At 42.4% G+C, this 17798-nt stretch overlaps 1 protein-coding gene across 2 annotated transcripts in view; it reads right to left on the bottom strand.

Moving 5' to 3' along the window:
• pik3r4 (phosphoinositide-3-kinase, regulatory subunit 4) overlaps nucleotides 1-17798 on the bottom strand; it is a 45760-nt gene that overhangs the window by 5865 nt on the left and 22097 nt on the right. For both annotated transcript variants that reach the window (XM_049584872.1, XM_049584873.1), the window contains 7 exons: nucleotides 12796-13018; nucleotides 11615-11780; nucleotides 10245-10409; nucleotides 9954-10165; nucleotides 8501-8632; nucleotides 8128-8228; nucleotides 5628-5716 (listed from right to left, as the gene is read on the bottom strand). In XM_049584872.1, the coding sequence (XP_049440829.1) occupies nucleotides 5628-5716; nucleotides 8128-8228; nucleotides 8501-8632; nucleotides 9954-10165; nucleotides 10245-10409; nucleotides 11615-11780; nucleotides 12796-13018 (1088 nt within the window). The remainder of the gene's footprint in view (nucleotides 1-5627; nucleotides 5717-8127; nucleotides 8229-8500; nucleotides 8633-9953; nucleotides 10166-10244; nucleotides 10410-11614; nucleotides 11781-12795; nucleotides 13019-17798) is intronic.

The following is a 17798-nucleotide window of genomic DNA, read 5'->3' as shown; positions in this document are numbered from 1 at the left end:
CTCTAAGGATTCCTCGATTTCACAGAGCTGGTTCTTGGTGTGCTGTTCTTTCTTTGTTTTTAGGGTATATTTGTATTGTTTCAGAACATCATCATACTGAAGGCGTATGTTCTGGTTATCTGGATCTCTGTGTTTTTGATTGGATAATCTTCTTAAAGTTTTCTCAAGTTTTTGCATTCGATGTCAAACCATTTGTTGTTGTTTATTTGTTTATGTTTTTGTAGGAGATTTTCAAATTAGATAATAAAGCCAAATGATGAAAAATTGAATTGATTTTGTTCACAGCAAAGTTTACACCAATGTTATTATGAGGAAACATTTCAGACAGAAATAAATGAATTAAACTCTGTATTTGCTGATTTTCCAGCGCCTCCTGGTACTTCCCTACACTGTCTGGTTTCCATCTGAATGAGTGTGTGCAGTTATAAAGCTGACATGGTCGGGGACTGTGTTGTTGGATGGTGCCCTTTTCAGATAGATTGTGATCTTGCTGTGGTCTGAGAGGTGTGAGGGGCTGACTGTGAAGGCTCTGAGAGACACTGGGTGTAGATCTGTGATGAAGTAGTCTACTGTGCTACTGCCCAGAGCTGAACTATAAGTGTAGCGACCCAGAGAGTCCTCGCAGCCGGCCGTTGACTATGCACAGACCCAGTGCACGACAGAGCTGCAGAAGCTGGATGCCACTTGTATTTGTGACTTTATCAAAGCTCTTTCTGGTTGGGCATTCAGGGAGGGGGGAGTATATCCCTCCAGGTAAATGTTTGTCTCCTGGGTGTTCAGAGTGTCTGCTCTTTCCCTGTTCGAGCATTCAAGTCTCCACAGATCAGAATATTTCCCATGCTTTTATAATGGTTAATGTCTTCCTCAAGGATAGAAAAAACATCAGGGTTATAGTATGGGGACTCTGATGGTGGGATGTAGACTGCACACATGTAGACATGTTGCTCAACACAAAGCATCTTTTTGTTAATTTTCAGCCAAATATATGATTCTGCTTTTTTAATTATTTCTAATGAGTGAATGAGTTCTGATTTATACCATATAATCATGCCTCCTGAGTCTCTTCCTGTGTGATTGTGGGATTTTTGTTGATGGGATAATAATCTCATTGTATTTTTGAGGACGACCAGTGGAAACGTCTTCTCTGCACCATGTCTCCTGTAAGACAATGATGTCAGAGTCTTTTAACTCTCTAATAAAGTCAGAGTTTCTGCTTTTTAGACCAAAAGCAGAAGTTCTGAGACCTTGAATGTTCCAACATGTTATTGTGAGTGACTTCATCTGTAATTGTGATCTGTTAAAAAAAAAAGCATAAGATGAACACTGAAAGAAAAGAAAAATCATGTGTAGATAAATAAAAGGAGTGAAATAATATATGATAAGTGAACTGATAATATGTGGTTTGAAATATTGTTAGGAATTGTTGTTTTCTAACAAACCACTTAAAAAAAAAAAAAAAAAAATCTAAACATCATGTTTAACAGTTAACTATCATTTGATCATTAAGCTCTCTGCTCTTCTAACAATCAATTTAAAAATCTAAACATCATGTTTAACTATTATTTGCTCATTAAGCTCTGGGCTCTTCTACCACGTCCCTATGAGGCGAGAGCATAGCAAGTTTAACATGTGTTGTATGTCCCTGATGTCACCAGAGGAGGAGGCCGATGCTCCTCTCACAGCTGCAGCGTAGCTCCGTCCGATGTTCTGCTGCTCTTGTAGTCTCGTCTCTGCTGTTGGGAGGAGGGTGCAGGACCTCCAGGCAGGGTGGTTCTCCTCGGCTGGGTATTGGAGGTCTGTGTTGGATCAGCTGTGGTGTAGGCTGCTCGTTGTGATGGTGGTGATGCGGCGGGTGTCGTGGGCCGGCCATTCTCTCTGATGCTCTGGGGTGAGTGTATCGTGGGGGTCTGGGTGGTCTGGAGGGTTGAAGAGATCTTGATGGTCTGCGTGGGATCTGCGCTGTGCGGTTGTTCCTTGGGGTATCTGTAGGGTTCCTGCTGAGGGCAACGTCTTTCAGGGTCTTGGCAAAGATGGGGACTGCTTCTTTGTGCAAATGGACGTTGTCATAAAGGCAGTCCAGGTCTAGAGTTGGATGTTGAGCCAAGAAGACGTTGGTTTTGAGTGCGTCCTGGAGAGGCTGAAGTTCACTCTGTCTATGGTGCAGGGGTGGAAGTCTCTCCTCTGCAGCAGTGTGGAGATGACGATCTTGCTGTTGGGGAAAGTGGTGGAGGCCTTCTCGATCACTCTCTTCAGAGAGTCTGCCACTCTGTCCTGTTGGGGCCTTAAGTCGTTGGTGCCTGTATGGATGATGATGTGGCTCGGCTCACCAAGCTCACGCACTCAGCAGCTCCAGAGCTTTCTTCGTGTTGGGGCACCAGATCTTTTCTGCTCTGTGCCTTGGGAACAGGGTTTTCATCCAGGAACTTTCCATTAGAGTCCATGAGGAGGAGGATGTCAGCCCTTCTGCCTGGGAGTGTTTGTTGACTCTGGGCTGTGTCTGGATGTGGGGCTGTTCCTGCTGCTGCGGTAGTTTCAGGTCCAGAGCTGCAGGTTGGGTCTCCAGTGGACATGGGGGATTGGCTGGTGGTTGGGTCAAGGACTTGCCCGAGGTGTGACTAGAGGTTGAACTTGGTATATGTATAGTGGGGAGCTGGTTGGGAGAGGAAGGTGAGTAGGGGCTACATTCGGCTGCGTTGGAGGGAGTGAGCCCTCGAGGAGAGGACTATGTTGTTCTTCAGCCGGTGTAGTCTGAGTTTGGCTGGACCTGGTCTGGATCTGAGGGGGGTCTGTGGACATAAGGGACTGTATAGAGTTCAGTCTTACTTGCTGACTGGACAATGTTCTGTCCCTCTCCTTCAGTTCCTCTCTCAATGTGGCCAGCTCAGCTCTACAGTCGTCTCTGTCTTTCTGTAGTTCCTTCACCTCTTCCCTGAGATGATCCAGCTGGTTCCTCTGATTAGCTGCTTCTTGTTGAATCTCTCTCAGTTGTGAGTTGACATTGTCCAGTTCTCTCTTGAGTGTTGTTACGATGTCATTTTTGGGATGAGAGTTAGGTTGTTGTTGGTCCATCTGCTCCCTGAGCTGGACTAACTCGATCTCCATTTGGGAGAACTGTTCCCTCATGCAGTCCAGGTCCTCAGAGCGCTCTAGGAGAGGAAACTCGCTGTCGGCATCTGTCGGCCGTTTGTCTGGAGCCGGAGGAGAACAGGACGCTTTGACTCCCAGGGTTGTTGGTGTGCCTGTGAGATTCTCTTTCTCCTTCTCAACACTTGGTTTCATAGCAGCAAAATCGTGCTCAAACTGTCCAAGGTATCCTTGTATCATGGCAGTTCCATTTTTGAACAGGTTGATTGTTGTTCTGGTTGAGTCTGGATCATTGTCTTCCAATATACTGATTTTCCATCCATTACAAATGCCTGCTCTCTTTACTGTTGAGTAATAAGAGCTGATGACATTCAGCCAGGCATAGGGTTCATCAGTCCAGAAGATTAGATTGCAGGTCCTGCCATCTTTGTAGTGGTCCAGGAACAGGGTTTCTGGTCTGTCTCAGTGTTTTTGTTTATATTTGTTCCTTGCTGTTTTGCTCTTAACAGCTGGAGGATAATCGATTGTTTCAGAGCAGGTAGACATCTTGACACAGTTGTTGATATTCAAGTATCTGTATGTTTTGCCTTGAAATAGGAGGCTTCTATTGCTGCTGCTGCTATTGATGGCGTTGCTAGGCAACCACACACAGCCAACTGTTGTTTAGCTAGGATTAGCTTGTTAGCTGTTAGCTTCAATATTTCAGTTGGAGCTTGTTTTATAGATATAATTGACAAAACTCACTGATTTCAGTGTCCAGTAGCTGGCTGATTGCTGTCACTTTCCTTGTCCTCTCCTTCCTCTTCCTTCTTTGTTTGTTTTGCTTTTTTCTTCCTTTGTTTGATGTCTCTCTTTCTCTCTCTCTCTCTCTGAAGTTTTCCTCCAACTGTATTTCCTCTCTTTCTTCCTCTTCCTTTTGCTCTCTTTCTCTCCTCTGATGGATTTTCATCACTCCTTTTACAATTTTCTCATAAATCTTCTGTGTTCATCCAACTTTTCGACAGAAAACAACTGGTTGATTCAGGAGCTATCATGAAGCATGACTGCTCTCTATGTGACACTAATCATATCTCTCTCTCTCTCTCTCTCTCTCTCTCTCTGTCTCATTGTGTCATGTGGATTACTGTTAATTTATCATGTTGATCTGTTCTGTACGACATCTATTGCACGTCTGTCCATCCTGGAAGAGGGATCCCTCCTCAGTTGCTCTTCCTGAGGTTTCTACCGTTTTTTCCCCGTTAAAGGGTTTTTTGGGGAGTTTTTCCTGATCAGCTGTGAGGGTCATAAGGACAGAGGGATGTTGTGTGCTGTAAAGCCCTGTGAGGCAAATTGTGATTTGTGATATTGATTGATTGATTGAAGTTCTAGTGTTCACTGAGAGTCATAATAAACTCAGTCAGCTGATCACAGTCAGATGTTTTGTAATAATTCATGTTTCAGCCTCCAGCCTTCTGATTCACTCTCATCTGGATTCATTCTCCCGTCTGAAGGAGAATTCCTCTGAATTTCTCTGAGCAGCAGATGTTGAGCTGCTGCAGGAAGTCTGTCCTCTCTGACTGATGCGTGGGGGGAAGTCAGTCTGTGTGTCGGTGAGCGTCAGGGTGCTGAACTCTCTGCGTCTCTTTGTTGTTGTTGTTTTAGACGATTTAAATCACAGCAGCTGTTTTCGGGAGCAGCTGTGTGTTTGTGTCGTCTGTCACACGCAGATCACAGATGCTGCTGAACCTCAAAGAATCTCTTCACACCATTTCAAACTAATTTCGCGTCTGTTTACTTGTTTCTACATCGTGTGCAACACTCAGGTTCATGAACCAGGAGGACTGTGGCGCTGGTTCCTGTTTGACATGCTCCTACTGGACCGAAGAGCATCTCTTAAATTCTAAAAGACTGAAACATTTAGCAGGTTTAATCACCGTCAGTTGTCTGGAAAAAAATAAAACCAAAAATCACTAAAAAACAGTTTCCAGACAAGTTTCCATGCAAACGTAGCACAAAGTTTTGAATTAATTTCCAGAAAATTGACAAAAGAAAATGTGATAAACATGATGGGAAATGACCTTTCTGGTTCATGTTTAGTGTGATGTATTAACGTGACCTCATCGCTCTGCACACATCTGATGTTTTCAGCTCTTCATACTTCATCGTCATTTATTCACTCCGGTTTCTGCTTTTATCCACAAAGCTCCTCCACACCTCACACAGGAAGCTGTTTGACATCAAATATATATTGTGACTTTTGAATTTCCTGGGTTTGCACTCAGGTGTTTAAATGAAAACGTACATAAGCAGGTGGCTGCAGGGAGCAGGATCCATTGTATCACACTGTAAAAAATAAAGCCGTCTGATGTACGGAAAAACTACAAATCTAAAGGAGATTTTTCTGACTGTTAAATTTTTCCAGTTGAGAAAAGTTTTACTGATATTTGTGTTAAAGTTTTTATATTTCATTGATAATTTAGTCCTTTTAGACTTTATACAGTGTGAACTGTGGTTGTGTGTTAGACGGAGGTTGTGTGGAGGGTTTGTGTTGTTGTGGTTCAGACCTGATCCTCATGTCAGATCCAGCCGTCAGCAGCAGCGGGTTCCCATCAGCAGGACTGCAGTAGATCCCGTGAACACTGTGAGGAGATGGCTGCAACACACCACACACACACACACACACACACACACACACACACAAACATTAGTGTGAACACAACACTCACTCAGCAGAGTTGTGTCTGAGCCACCTGATGAATGTCATCCTCTCTTTTATCTCTGTTTTTGTTCTCCACCAGCTGCTCAGGGAAACATCTGTCTCTTCAGCTGCTCAATGCTCAGCTATGACCCTGTTTACACTCAATATCAACGTGTGTCTTGGCTGATGCAATGAAAACTGGACAGCACTGAATACAAGTGTAGACGACCACCAAGACACATCATGACCCCATCACTCAAACCACTTGCTGAGCAGCCTGGGACGTTTGACCACATATCTTTTATAGTGTAAACACTATTGTGTCCTAATGCAAGGAGCAAGAAACAAGGAGACGTGTTGAATTCTGCTAACGTGACTAGCAAACATGCTAACAGGCAGCTAGTGAGACTGTGGACGTAACAACTGTGCACAGGGCCCGTTCAGCTTCCACTGGAGGTGACGTAGGCAGCAATGAAATCTAAACAATGGTCATTTTTTGAACACACTGCCGACAGACATTAAATGAAGGAGCTACTCACAGTTGTACAGTGGGGACGGTGCTAAATGGACATGATTTTTCACCCAAATGCACAGACTTATTTGTTGGGATGTCCATAAACCAATCACAGTGTTCGACATCATCTAAAGTGGACTGCAGTAGAGCCACGCCCCCTTTTTAACAAGCATGGATGAGCATGAGGCAAAGAGGAAGCGCAAGGCACATTTTAGTCAGTTTATTATATTGCTAAAGTTCATAATTTGTGTTTAAACTGTTTAAACTAAATTACTTATACATGTCAAAATATTATGTGAAAGATTTCAAGCATTTACTCAGGATTGTTTTCAAAAATATCTGTTGAAAATGAATCAGTAAATCCTGTTTAAATAGTGAACCACTGTTCTGATTATATTTTCTAATTAAACAATCAGCTTATAATGCATTGTATTGATTATGTCCACAGAATCTCAGGAGGTTTTCAACATACTGCTTTCTGGAGATACTTCAGAAATTAAGGACATTCTGAGGCGTGATACAATACAGACGATATACACGTGTTAAAGCAGCACTTTATTTATTAATATGAGTTAACCATTCATATAAAATAAATAATCTCATGTTTTTCTTTGAAAAAAGGTCTGTTTAGACCATTTATTGTCACTTGTACTGTTAGATGGTTTTTACGGCTCTAAAGCCTAGTTTATGCTCGACGCAGTTGCGACTGTGCGATGTTTGCGCGCCACAAATGCCATAATCATGCACCTTGCGACAGCTGCGCACTGGCACATCACGAGGTCGCACACCTCCAGGATTTTGAAACTTTTCGCAAGCTGCGCTAGTGTTGCTCTGTTCAAAATGGATGAATTTGAGGGAAGACTAGCTGAAGTGCATCTCTTCATCTACAGCCCACATTGGCTTCACAAGCTGGCTGTGTTCCCCAGTCAGATATCTCACTACATGTAACGTGTGGACAGACCATCTTCTGTTGCAACGCTTTTGTCTGGTCAAAACCCATAAACATAACAATTCCTCCTCCTCTGCAATCCGCCATCATAACTGTTTACATTGTTTTCCACTTGCTTCTACTTCTGCTGTTTTTTGCCTGCTTCTACTACTTCCTATAGTCCACGAATGGAGCCAGGCGAAGGTGTTACTGGAGCTTTATTCTGATGGCGACACGACAAGAGTCATGAATGAATCAGAATGATAAAGATGAGCTGAAACTCAGTATAAAGCTCTGCAGAGATTCAGCTAATTATTCTCCACCAGAGACACACAACATAACATCATTTATACATTATTATAAAAAATATCGATTGTAGCAGCTTTGTGCTAAACTATAATCGATCAGTGAAATGTGATCTGATCAAAGGCTTACGTCTGAACCAAATAATGTGAACTGTCGACCTTCAAACAGAAGAGAGAGAACAAACCTTTGTAACCAACTCCCTCTGAAACACATCCATCTCTTTAACTGCTGACATGTTGGACGTGTTCACACTGACGGGGAACAAACGTCTTCGTAAAACACTTAAATTTATGTTCATGCAATTATAAACATGAAAGCCCTCTGTTCAGGAGTTAAAGTTCAGGTGATTTGTAGCCGTAGGTAGATCTGATCCGCAGCAGACCAGGCGTCCATCTTTACACAGACGGACATGATCAAAGTACTCGAGGCTCCAATAATCACTAAAACAATAAATAAATAAATAAATAAACAGTGATTCTAAAGCATTTGTACAGTGTTGCTACTCTGCAACCCACAACTGTCAGAGGGAGAGGTGCATTGTGGGTAATGTAGGTGCTAGGTTTTGACAAGGAAGACACACACACACACACACACACACACACACACACACACACACACCTGCATCTCAGAGAGTGGAGGTGCGGAGCTCGCCCACAAGGTGAATTTACGATCTCCGGTCTCCATGTCCCACATAGACACTTCATTATTCCCCTGGACAGCTGCAGACAGACAGACAGAGAGAGACAGACCTATAAATCAGATGAAGAGACATCACTTTGATCTGGACTGTCTGTTATTTTCACACCTGAACAATCAAACACAAATGGTCTTCCTCACTCCTCATCATCAGCTGGACATCGAATCGCTCAGTGAGGTTAAATGAATCTTTCTCTACATGTTCACTGTGCTGAAGGTCGCTCAGTCTCAACTGTTTGACATTTAACATATTACATTCACAGACAGAAAGAAGTTTCATTCTTCGTCCCCTCACCAGCGATGACAGATGATTGGTAGAGCGGATGCATCAGCAGGCGTCTGATTCGTGCCCGGGCAGGATGGGAGTGGTTTGAGATGGGGAGCTGGAACCGCATATCCCAACAGGCCATGGTGCCGCTGCTCGTGCCTGCGGAGGAAACACAAAGTTTGGAGGTTCAGGAGCTGAAATGGACAAAACGTTGAACATTTGAGATGCAGGTCTCAGAATTCTGTGATTTTCCAGGTGTTTCGTGATGTTCAGTGACCAAGAGGATCATTTTTCCTTCAGCTTACCAGAAGTTTCTTCTGAAAATAACCAGCTTTTTACTAAGAAAAATAAAAACAAAATCCCAGATATTTTAATTTGTCAAATAAAACTGCCCATGTTTTAATTTCCTGTCCTTTTCTCTGCTGCGACCACATTAACAGGTGCAGTGTGGAGGGTTTAGGGGAACATATCTGCAGAAATCGAATATTATATGATAAATACGTTTGTTTGTTTTACTGGTTTAAATCACCTGGTCGGCTGGTTTTGAAGAGGACGAGACGTCTGTTGATGGTTCAGCTCCCACTAACAACTCCTGAATGTTTGGATTTTAAGTTATCAGAGAATAAAGGTGAGCAAACATTAGCAGGTGTGGGGCTACCAGGCTATCTGAGCAATGAGTCGGTGGCCGCGCTGACCCCAGAATTAAAGGCATTTTCACCACTCGCTCTCTGCTTGTACAGACCAGCTCCTGTAGCAGCTCGACTCCTCTCCTCACCATGGATGTGTCAAGAGAACTCTGTAGCTGTTGCTTTGTCTTGTGTGTGACAATGAATGGATGAGGAGAGACTTGTTGAGGTTGAGAAATATTTCTAGCTAAACGACCCACAATCCCATCGTTACAAAGACAATGGCCAAAAAGATACTTCCTGGTGAGTCACAGCTCTGGAGATCAGCTCTTCAGGTGAGAGATCAAGTTTAATCAGGGGCCACACATGATTTTAAGCTAATGCAGAGGTGGAGGAAGTTCAGATCTGTCAGCAAAGTAGTAATAACTTTCTGTGGCCGTCGGTTGACGAGCTGCAGTACGATGCGTCCAGTGTGTGCTAGGGGCGGCACTTCACACGCACCATATGACGTGCTGCGTCACAGCAGCACAGGTATGTTTTCAGCTTAGCCATCATAACTCGATGACTGACCCTACTTGTACTATGCCACCCCTGAGGCCTAACCAGCATCTGTTAAATGTGTTATAACAGATTTGTGTTATTTACTGAATTTTGCTTGTGCCCTTGCACCACCACCACCTGGATCTTTGAGATCTGGTTTGACTGTAACTAACCCTGACCTAAACCTGATTATAACCTGGAGCTCAACATCAAGTCTTCAAACAGTCCTCTAAAGTGGTGACAAACAGCCAAAATGTCCTCATTACGATGGTTTAAAACACAGAGGTAGCAATATAAGACATAGAGACACACACCTAGGCAGAGCCAGCACTGGTGCATGTCGACCGTAAAGGAGGTGATGAGTCCGAGGCGGAGGTCGTGGCGGAGCGTCCAGGCATTGGAGTTGGAGCGAAGGTCCCAGCCAACCAGCGAGCCGTTGACAGTTGCGTATGCCAGCACCGACTGAGCGCCAGAGTTAAAATGGTGGATGTCGACTGCACAGCCGTCCTCCTGCAGGTCCAGAGACCTGAGAGAAAGGACACATGAGACGGATGAGACACGTCCTCCATCAGTGCAGATGTGACCTGTGGATGTGTTTGTGATACCTGGTCTGGAAGGGCTGAACTTTGGGGGATTTTGGTGGTTTGTTTGCTTCGACCGCCAACAGCTGGATGGATCCGTTGTCTGAAGCCACCGCCAAGTAATGTGACCCCTGACAGAAGGTCAGCGTCTTCACGTGGCCGCCGATACGAGAATACGTCAACACAGACCTGCAGGAGCACACAGCAGTGCTGGTAACATCCAGGAAAGTGACACACTGAAATGTTTTCACAGCTTTCAGTCTGAGTCTGGAGGAAACGCTAATACGAGATCGTTTGAGACTAAATGTCAAGTTAATTACTCTGAATTCATACACACACACACACACACACACACACACGAATAAACTCAGACACACACACACACACACACACACACGAATAAACTCAGACACACACGCGTGAAAATCAATCTGTTGTAGCTCTGAGTTGCAGAGACGGCGGCTTGCACTTATGTGAACTCACTGGGCTGAGACAGATCTGGATCGAAGAGGTTCATCTGAAACATACAGCTGCATCTCAGAGATGGTTCATCTACAGATTCATATTTTAAAGAGTTTGAGCTTTTGTTAGGGGAACAAACTGGGGCTGAAGTTAATTTCTATAAACAGATATCTGAATATGAATGCGTCATCTGTGGCAAGACTTTGGTTTCTGTTTGTAGTCCAACAGTTTTGACCAATCACGTCTGAGCAGCTTTGGTTGCATCAGGTTGAGTAATACAGGGGAAAGCATCGGCTTAAACGCATTAAACAGATAAATTAATAAAAAACGTGCAGATAACTGTTTATATAGGGAACAACTGTCTCTCAACTCAGACTCCATTCTGGCATCTGAAGTTGCTAATTGGACTGTAAACAATGAACAGTGCACTGAAAAGGAAGTCCAGACATCACATTTTACCCCGGGGATCGATAAAGTATTTCTGATTCGGATTCTTGTTATCCGTTCTATTATTTGTTGGCTGCACCTGAATCAAGAAATATCTGCTGCTGTCTTCTGGAGAAGTGAGCAGTCAGAGTTGAGATCAGGCAGTTTTAAATCATATCATGTTCTAGGATGTTATGTTATATTATATTCTATATCTAAATGTAAGACACACATCAGTTACCAGTAGATCAGCAACAGACCTGGAAGGATTTCTGATACAATAATAAACCAAATAAATAATAATAAATTATTGCAAATAAAAGCAGGAAGAGTAAGCAGGTGTTAAATTATTAGCACAACCCTTCTGTCAACTCAAATATGTGATGACGGTGTTTGTGTGAAACGTTGCATTAAATCACTGTCAGTACTCAGGTGTGACTTGTGACTTGTCGTCAGTGTTTCAGTGACGTGGTCTCTGTCCCCTGTCAGTGGTTTTAAAGTCTCACCTGGTGGTCGTGGTTTTCCCCTCCATCTTCTGACTGTCCCAGACTTTGACGGTGCCGTCGTTGGACGCCGTGGCGAAAATGGAATGCTCGTCTGAGACTCTGATGCGGTTCACAGCTGCTTTGTGTTCATGAAGATGAGCGACCAGCAGCCCTTTAGGATGCCACCCTGACACATACACACATTCACAGCTCTGTGAGTCTTAATGAGACAAAACTGGTTACTTTGAACACTTCCTGTGTGAAAACTGCTTCAAACGCTGTAAATTAAAACTGTGAAACGTGTTTGGGAAAAAAAACTCTGATTTCCAAATTTCTTGTCTGTTAAAATGAATCAGTCCTCGCAGGTTTTCAGGGTTTGTTTAAACAATATTTGGTCTGAGGGTTTGGGTTGGACACTGGAGACAACACAGAGAAAGAAGTGGTGCCGTATTCAGTTTGTATTTGTTAAATTATTTCTATACAGAATCTAATGGCTGATTCTAACGTCTCTGAACAGCAGATCTGTCAGTATCCTGTCATCATGAAATGACAGTGTCAGGTATGTCATGTGATATGTGAGAGGTAAATACTGAACAGCAACAAATGCCAAAAAATCAAACTGGTACAGTTTTGACAGCTGGATAGTTTGTGTTTTGGATTTTACAAACAAAACCAAATGGACCAGTCATATCTCGCTGTTAAACTCAATAACCAGCCTGCAGAGAAACTTAAACAATTTAGGAACTTAGGTACCACTATTGATAACATCCTAACTTTTAATGAAAACTCAGCAAGCATTTTAAGAGAGCCAATCAGCACCTGGTTTTAATCAGTGAGCTGAAAACTTGAAACAGCAGACAGAGGCCTGGTTGAAAGCATTTTATCATTTAACATTACAGCATGATACGTGACAGCAACCTGGGCGCAAAGAGCAAAAACAAGCTCTCTAAGATTGTCAACACTGCAGGGAAGGTGATCGCCAAGTCACAGACACAGTCACACTTGAAAATGTTGAACCTGATTAGATTTTTTGAAGGGATTCAGATGCGTAAAGTAAATAATTCAACCTGCAAGTTGGTTAAAACTAAAAAACTGGATCTGGACAAAATCAGATAAAACCAACTGTGTACCTGTGACTGTGTGTGTGTGTGTGTGTGTGTGTGTGTGTGTGTGTGTGGCACATATCAGTGTGAGTTTGTTACCAGGTGGAGGAGGTCGACTCTCCCACTCGGCACTCTCCATCATCTGTTTGGCCATGCGCTCGGCGCTGCACTGCTCCCTCTTCTGCTGGACCAGCTGCTGCAGCTCCGCCTTGCAGGTGTTGATGCGACGTTGGTAAGCGGGGCCGCTCGCCACCGACTGCAGCACGGGCACCGCCGGGGCCGCCGTGCTCTTCCTTATCTGAGTGGCCGGCCCATCAGTGACCTGCACACACACATCAGGTCGTCGTTTTACTGACAGCTCAGTCATGTTTTTACATCATCAGCACGAGTCTGATTATTTCCTCAGAGATCAGTGATTCTGTCAGAGTTCAGAGTTTAGTTTTAGGTTTTACTTTGAAACATCTTAAAATTCAACTCAAAGCTTCCCAGTTCTCCCAGCTGGTCTTGCTGTCCTGGAAAGACCACTTTGACTCTGTCTGCATAAGATTAAAACAAATCATTTATTTTATCGCCACCTTACATCTTGGAGGGCGAGTAGCCAATTTCCTTTCTTTTTAACTCCTGTGATTATGAGTGTCCTACAGTGGGGGCGGCTGTTTCAGAGCGTGGCGGCCCTCACTTCTGACTTTATGCTTCTGTACCGTGGCCCTGTCTGCTATCTAGCAGGAAATGTCTGCTGCTACGTGACCGTGTGTTTGCTTGTGTAACGTCTGTTTATGAGAACACATTAGTTCTGCCAGCGTAGTTCCAACTTGGTGCGTGTCTACAAACTGTGTGACAGTCCTGCCAGTGTGAGGTGAATGGAAAAAAATGCAGTACTGTGCAGTGAGCCACGTATATTTTGAACAAGTCACGTGTCATTTAACATTGGTCAGTGGGCCACGATTGGCCCCGGGGCCGAACTCTGGACATGCCTGTTCTACAGTATTATCATGTTACATAATGCAAGTGTTTGTCCACCATTTTAAAGTCAAATCTGCTCCACCAAATGAAAATCTTTGTGGATCAAACGCTGGAGAAACTCATGTCCTGAGCAGTAAGTATTAATTGTTGCAGTCAAATTAAGAGACCATAATTTAATAAGGTGTGACTGATGCACTGTTTTGTGCACCAGCCAATCCTGAAATTAAATATGGAGCCTAATCCCAGATCGAATGATGTTGAAGGATCTTGGACATATTGTCTACTGTAACTGTGATGTCATGTTAAAGGGGAACGTCGCCCACTGTCAAAATTCACACCTTATTCCTGTGGAGACAGTCCAGAAATATCAGTAAACATGAGCAACAAATCCAAACACTAAAGTGCTAAAACTCAAATCTGTGATGTCACAGGGTATAAAGATGGAGCTGCTCCACAGACAATAAATGGTGACAGATGTTCTAGATAACGCTGAGAGCACCCAGAGGAATGTTCTGAGTATATGGAGACATTTTCTGTTTAAGAACTGAGAACATTAAAGAATAAAAATCATTTGGGTTTAAAAAAGAAAACAAACATACTAATTGAACTTTCCTCAGCCGTGGAAATAAAATACTGGAATTTTTAACTTAGGTCAGCGCGTAAAATTAACACCTGGCAAGCGCCAATGGCGGGTAAAAAATGAGTTTGGCGTGTAAAACAAAAAGTGAATTTTGAGTTGCATGTGGGTTTTTTATGTGCTTCAACCATTTTTGCCAGCTGTGTCCAGGGACGGTTTTTGCTATGGGCAATGTGGGCGACTGCCCAGGGCGCAATCTATGTGAGGGCGCATGAGAGCCCTCCAAAAAAAAAAAAGTCCGACTCCAGGTCAAGTAGCATAATTTCCTCTTTCGTTGGTGTCATGACTGCCCAGTAGTACCTGGACAACCGAGCCGTGGTGGCACACAGGTATGTGGCATGTCAGAGGAGAAACGAGCCGTTCGCATTTCTCTCTTTGTGGCAGGTAACGGTCCACAAACCTCACCGCACTTTAGGGACTGTTCTTTATTTGTCAGGGGAGGAGGGAGGCTGGTTGATTTTTATTTTATCTTGATCCCCCCTATGTTAATCACTTACTGATGCTGTTTTTGAAGTATGAATAAGTCAATAAGTAATTTATTCCATTGAAATATCAGTGATGTATTATAGAAAAGTGATTTATCTTTTTATAAATGACAAAAGGCACATCTGCCTCATTTTTGCCGTGGTATCATGATACTACTACTGCAGCCTTTGCCACAAGCACGCCAAAGAAACACAGAGGACAGGGCTGGATTTTCCTAAAGTTGGATTTTCATACTAAAAACGTAAGGTAATTATTTTTCATCAAATAAGGCACAATTTTTTTTATTTGGCTGGTGAAAAATATGTTTGGCCGGAAAATTTTTGGAGGTCACTAGCCAATGGCAGATGAGGTAAAATGTTAATTTTACGCCCTGATTTAGGTGATGTTCCCCTTTAAATGTTCTATCCTTGCTCCTTGTCTTAAATTTTGGTCTTTGAAAATTTTCTGCCATCACGGCAGCTCCATTTGCAACCTCATCAGACTTGATCTGACAGTAAAGTATCATCATCGTCATCATCAATCTGAAAACCATCTCAACAATAACACGTCAAAAATAAAAAAATAGGAAAAGCGAGTTTCTTATTACCTCCACCAAGGAGGTTATGCTTTCACCGGCGTTTGTCTGTTTGTTTGTCTACAAAATAACTCAAAAAGTTATGAACGGATTTTGATGAAATTTTCAAGAAAGGTTGATAATGGGACAAGGAACAGATGATAAAATTTTGGTGGTGATCGGTTGAAGCGAAGTGGATAAAATCATAAAATGGCGGGAAATCCAAGCTGTTTGGCGGAGGTCTGCGCTCTCCGAGTGCTTTTCTAGTTTATATGTTTAAATAATGTCCCGTTATTGACTATTCATCTGTTAAATCAAAACAGACTTTCATACTAAAAAAGATCAATCTACAAGTTTAGTTTAGAAACAAAACCCTAAAATATTTTTGTATTTACATGTTGTCAAAACACGACAGCAGTACCTCAAACAATAGCTGAACTTAATCTCTTTAATATCTAACACGTATGCTGGGAACAAAAGCTCATCAGTAAGTATAATTAAGAAGGCAGCCAAATACATACAAACAAAGTGAACAATAGTAACGACACTTCATCTCATATAAAACACAGATCTTGACACATTCGAAGCCTCGGAGTGGAAACTGGGCTGAGAGTCAGACTACAGTTCAGTGTTTGACGTGGCTGAAGGTGAGATGAAGACGCTCAGTGCCGCAGTAAATAAGAAACACATGTATCATCTGTCAGCAAACAAACGTGAGTCAAACATTCACCAACAGCTTGTTTAATAATGAGGAGACGAGGAGCTGCGGACACGGAGCCAAACTTCTCACTGATGTCAGGAATGAGAGGGAGTACAGTACGTGACTGATGTGCAGTCATTTACCTCAAATCACCTCTGAAACCAGGACTGAGACTTAAAGTGAAGACTGATCACATTATTGATCGTATATATGATCAGAGAGGAATGAGCCAATCAGAGACGAGGGTCTGATCTAATTACTTTCTGTTACTTCTTCTAAATTCAATCCTCACGTGTGTTTTTGTGACACGTTTACATATTTTTGAGTTCAATCTGTGTTCAATAATCCTGATGGGGTCAAGGTTAATTTATTTGCCTCCTTTGGAAGAAATGTGTCTTTGATGACTGCTGCGTCAAACCAGGCACTACAATACAAAAACATTAAATAGAAACAACACAGTAATGACATTAAATATCAAATAGGACATATTAAATGTCTCCTATGTTTCTGTCTGTCCTCTATTTGTGCATTAATGAGTCTGACTGAGAGAGAGGAATGAATGAGTGTTTTACACAGCATTTATCATTTAAAATAAAAAGTATCCTCCAAATATGTAAAGATAGATGAAATTAAAGGAAAGAAGGAAGTGGAGTCTGCAGCTCTTTAAGTTGGAACTTTAGCTATTCTAAAGCTTCTGCCAAATGGTTACATTCAATTTTTTTCCTGCAATTTCCAAAGCTACTTTTTTTATTTATTTATTTAAGCATGTGCTCAATAATTCACATACATTAAAAAATGTCAAATTAAAATGCATGATTTCAATGACCGGTTATGTGTGAATGTCACTTCACCAATCATCACACAACATCAGGTAGAGGCAAACGTGTTTTGACATCATTGGCTCGCAAACGTTGGCTCGGATGCAATGAAAATGCAATGCAGAAAACCTGCCAGTTAAACCCCCGAAACATGTGGTGATGAACTACGGCTAAATACGTTTAATCTGGACTCATAATGACAGGAAGTGTTTATTTTGGTCAACACAGCTCACCGTGGCAAAACACTTCTTCACAGCGCAATTTATTTTTTCTATTTTTTTCTTTTTCATGTTGTGTTTGGTTTTTTTTAAAGTTATTTGGGAAAGTGGTCCTAACTGTTTCAACAATCAGAAGATGACCTTAAAGTACAAAAGATTGAGAACCCTGCTTTAGAGAAACGTGTAATATGGGAATAATTACCGCACTGCCTAATGAAAACACAATTAAATGCCATTTTGACTAATGTGTACCCTCAAGGAATGTGGACAAAAAACAAGTTTAAAAAAAACTGTTCCATTTGAAGCAATCTCGGTCAATCGAGGCATTTCTGACTGATGATTCAGATCTCCGACTTTCAAGGAGCAGCCCTGGGTAGTTATAGGCACCATATTTTGCTTTTTTTGCTGCAAAATCAGCCTAGTTTTATGGAAACCTTTTCCAGCAATATTTTTTTTCTTTAATAAGTCCCTTGAGCCAAAAAGGTATTAAGTTGGATTAACAGAAGATTAACCTGCAACTATTCTGATGATCATTTAATCATTTGGAGTACATGCGAACACTCCAAGACAACTCAGACCCCTCTGAAGTGAACCGTACTCAGACCACCTCCAGAGGCAGTCTGTGTTCGGTTCGCTTAACCTGTGAATTGTGAACACAAAGCGTTACAGGTTCGCTTTGCTCTCTAACCCTAACCACTCTAGATCACATGCTGTTGCAGTGGGACAC

Source organism: Epinephelus fuscoguttatus, linkage group LG8 (assembly GCF_011397635.1).
Source record: "Epinephelus fuscoguttatus linkage group LG8, E.fuscoguttatus.final_Chr_v1".
Lineage (NCBI taxonomy): Eukaryota > Metazoa > Chordata > Actinopteri > Perciformes > Serranidae > Epinephelus > Epinephelus fuscoguttatus.
The sequence above is the reverse complement of the archived record's forward strand: the minus strand, read 5'-3'. Positions and strand labels throughout refer to the sequence as shown.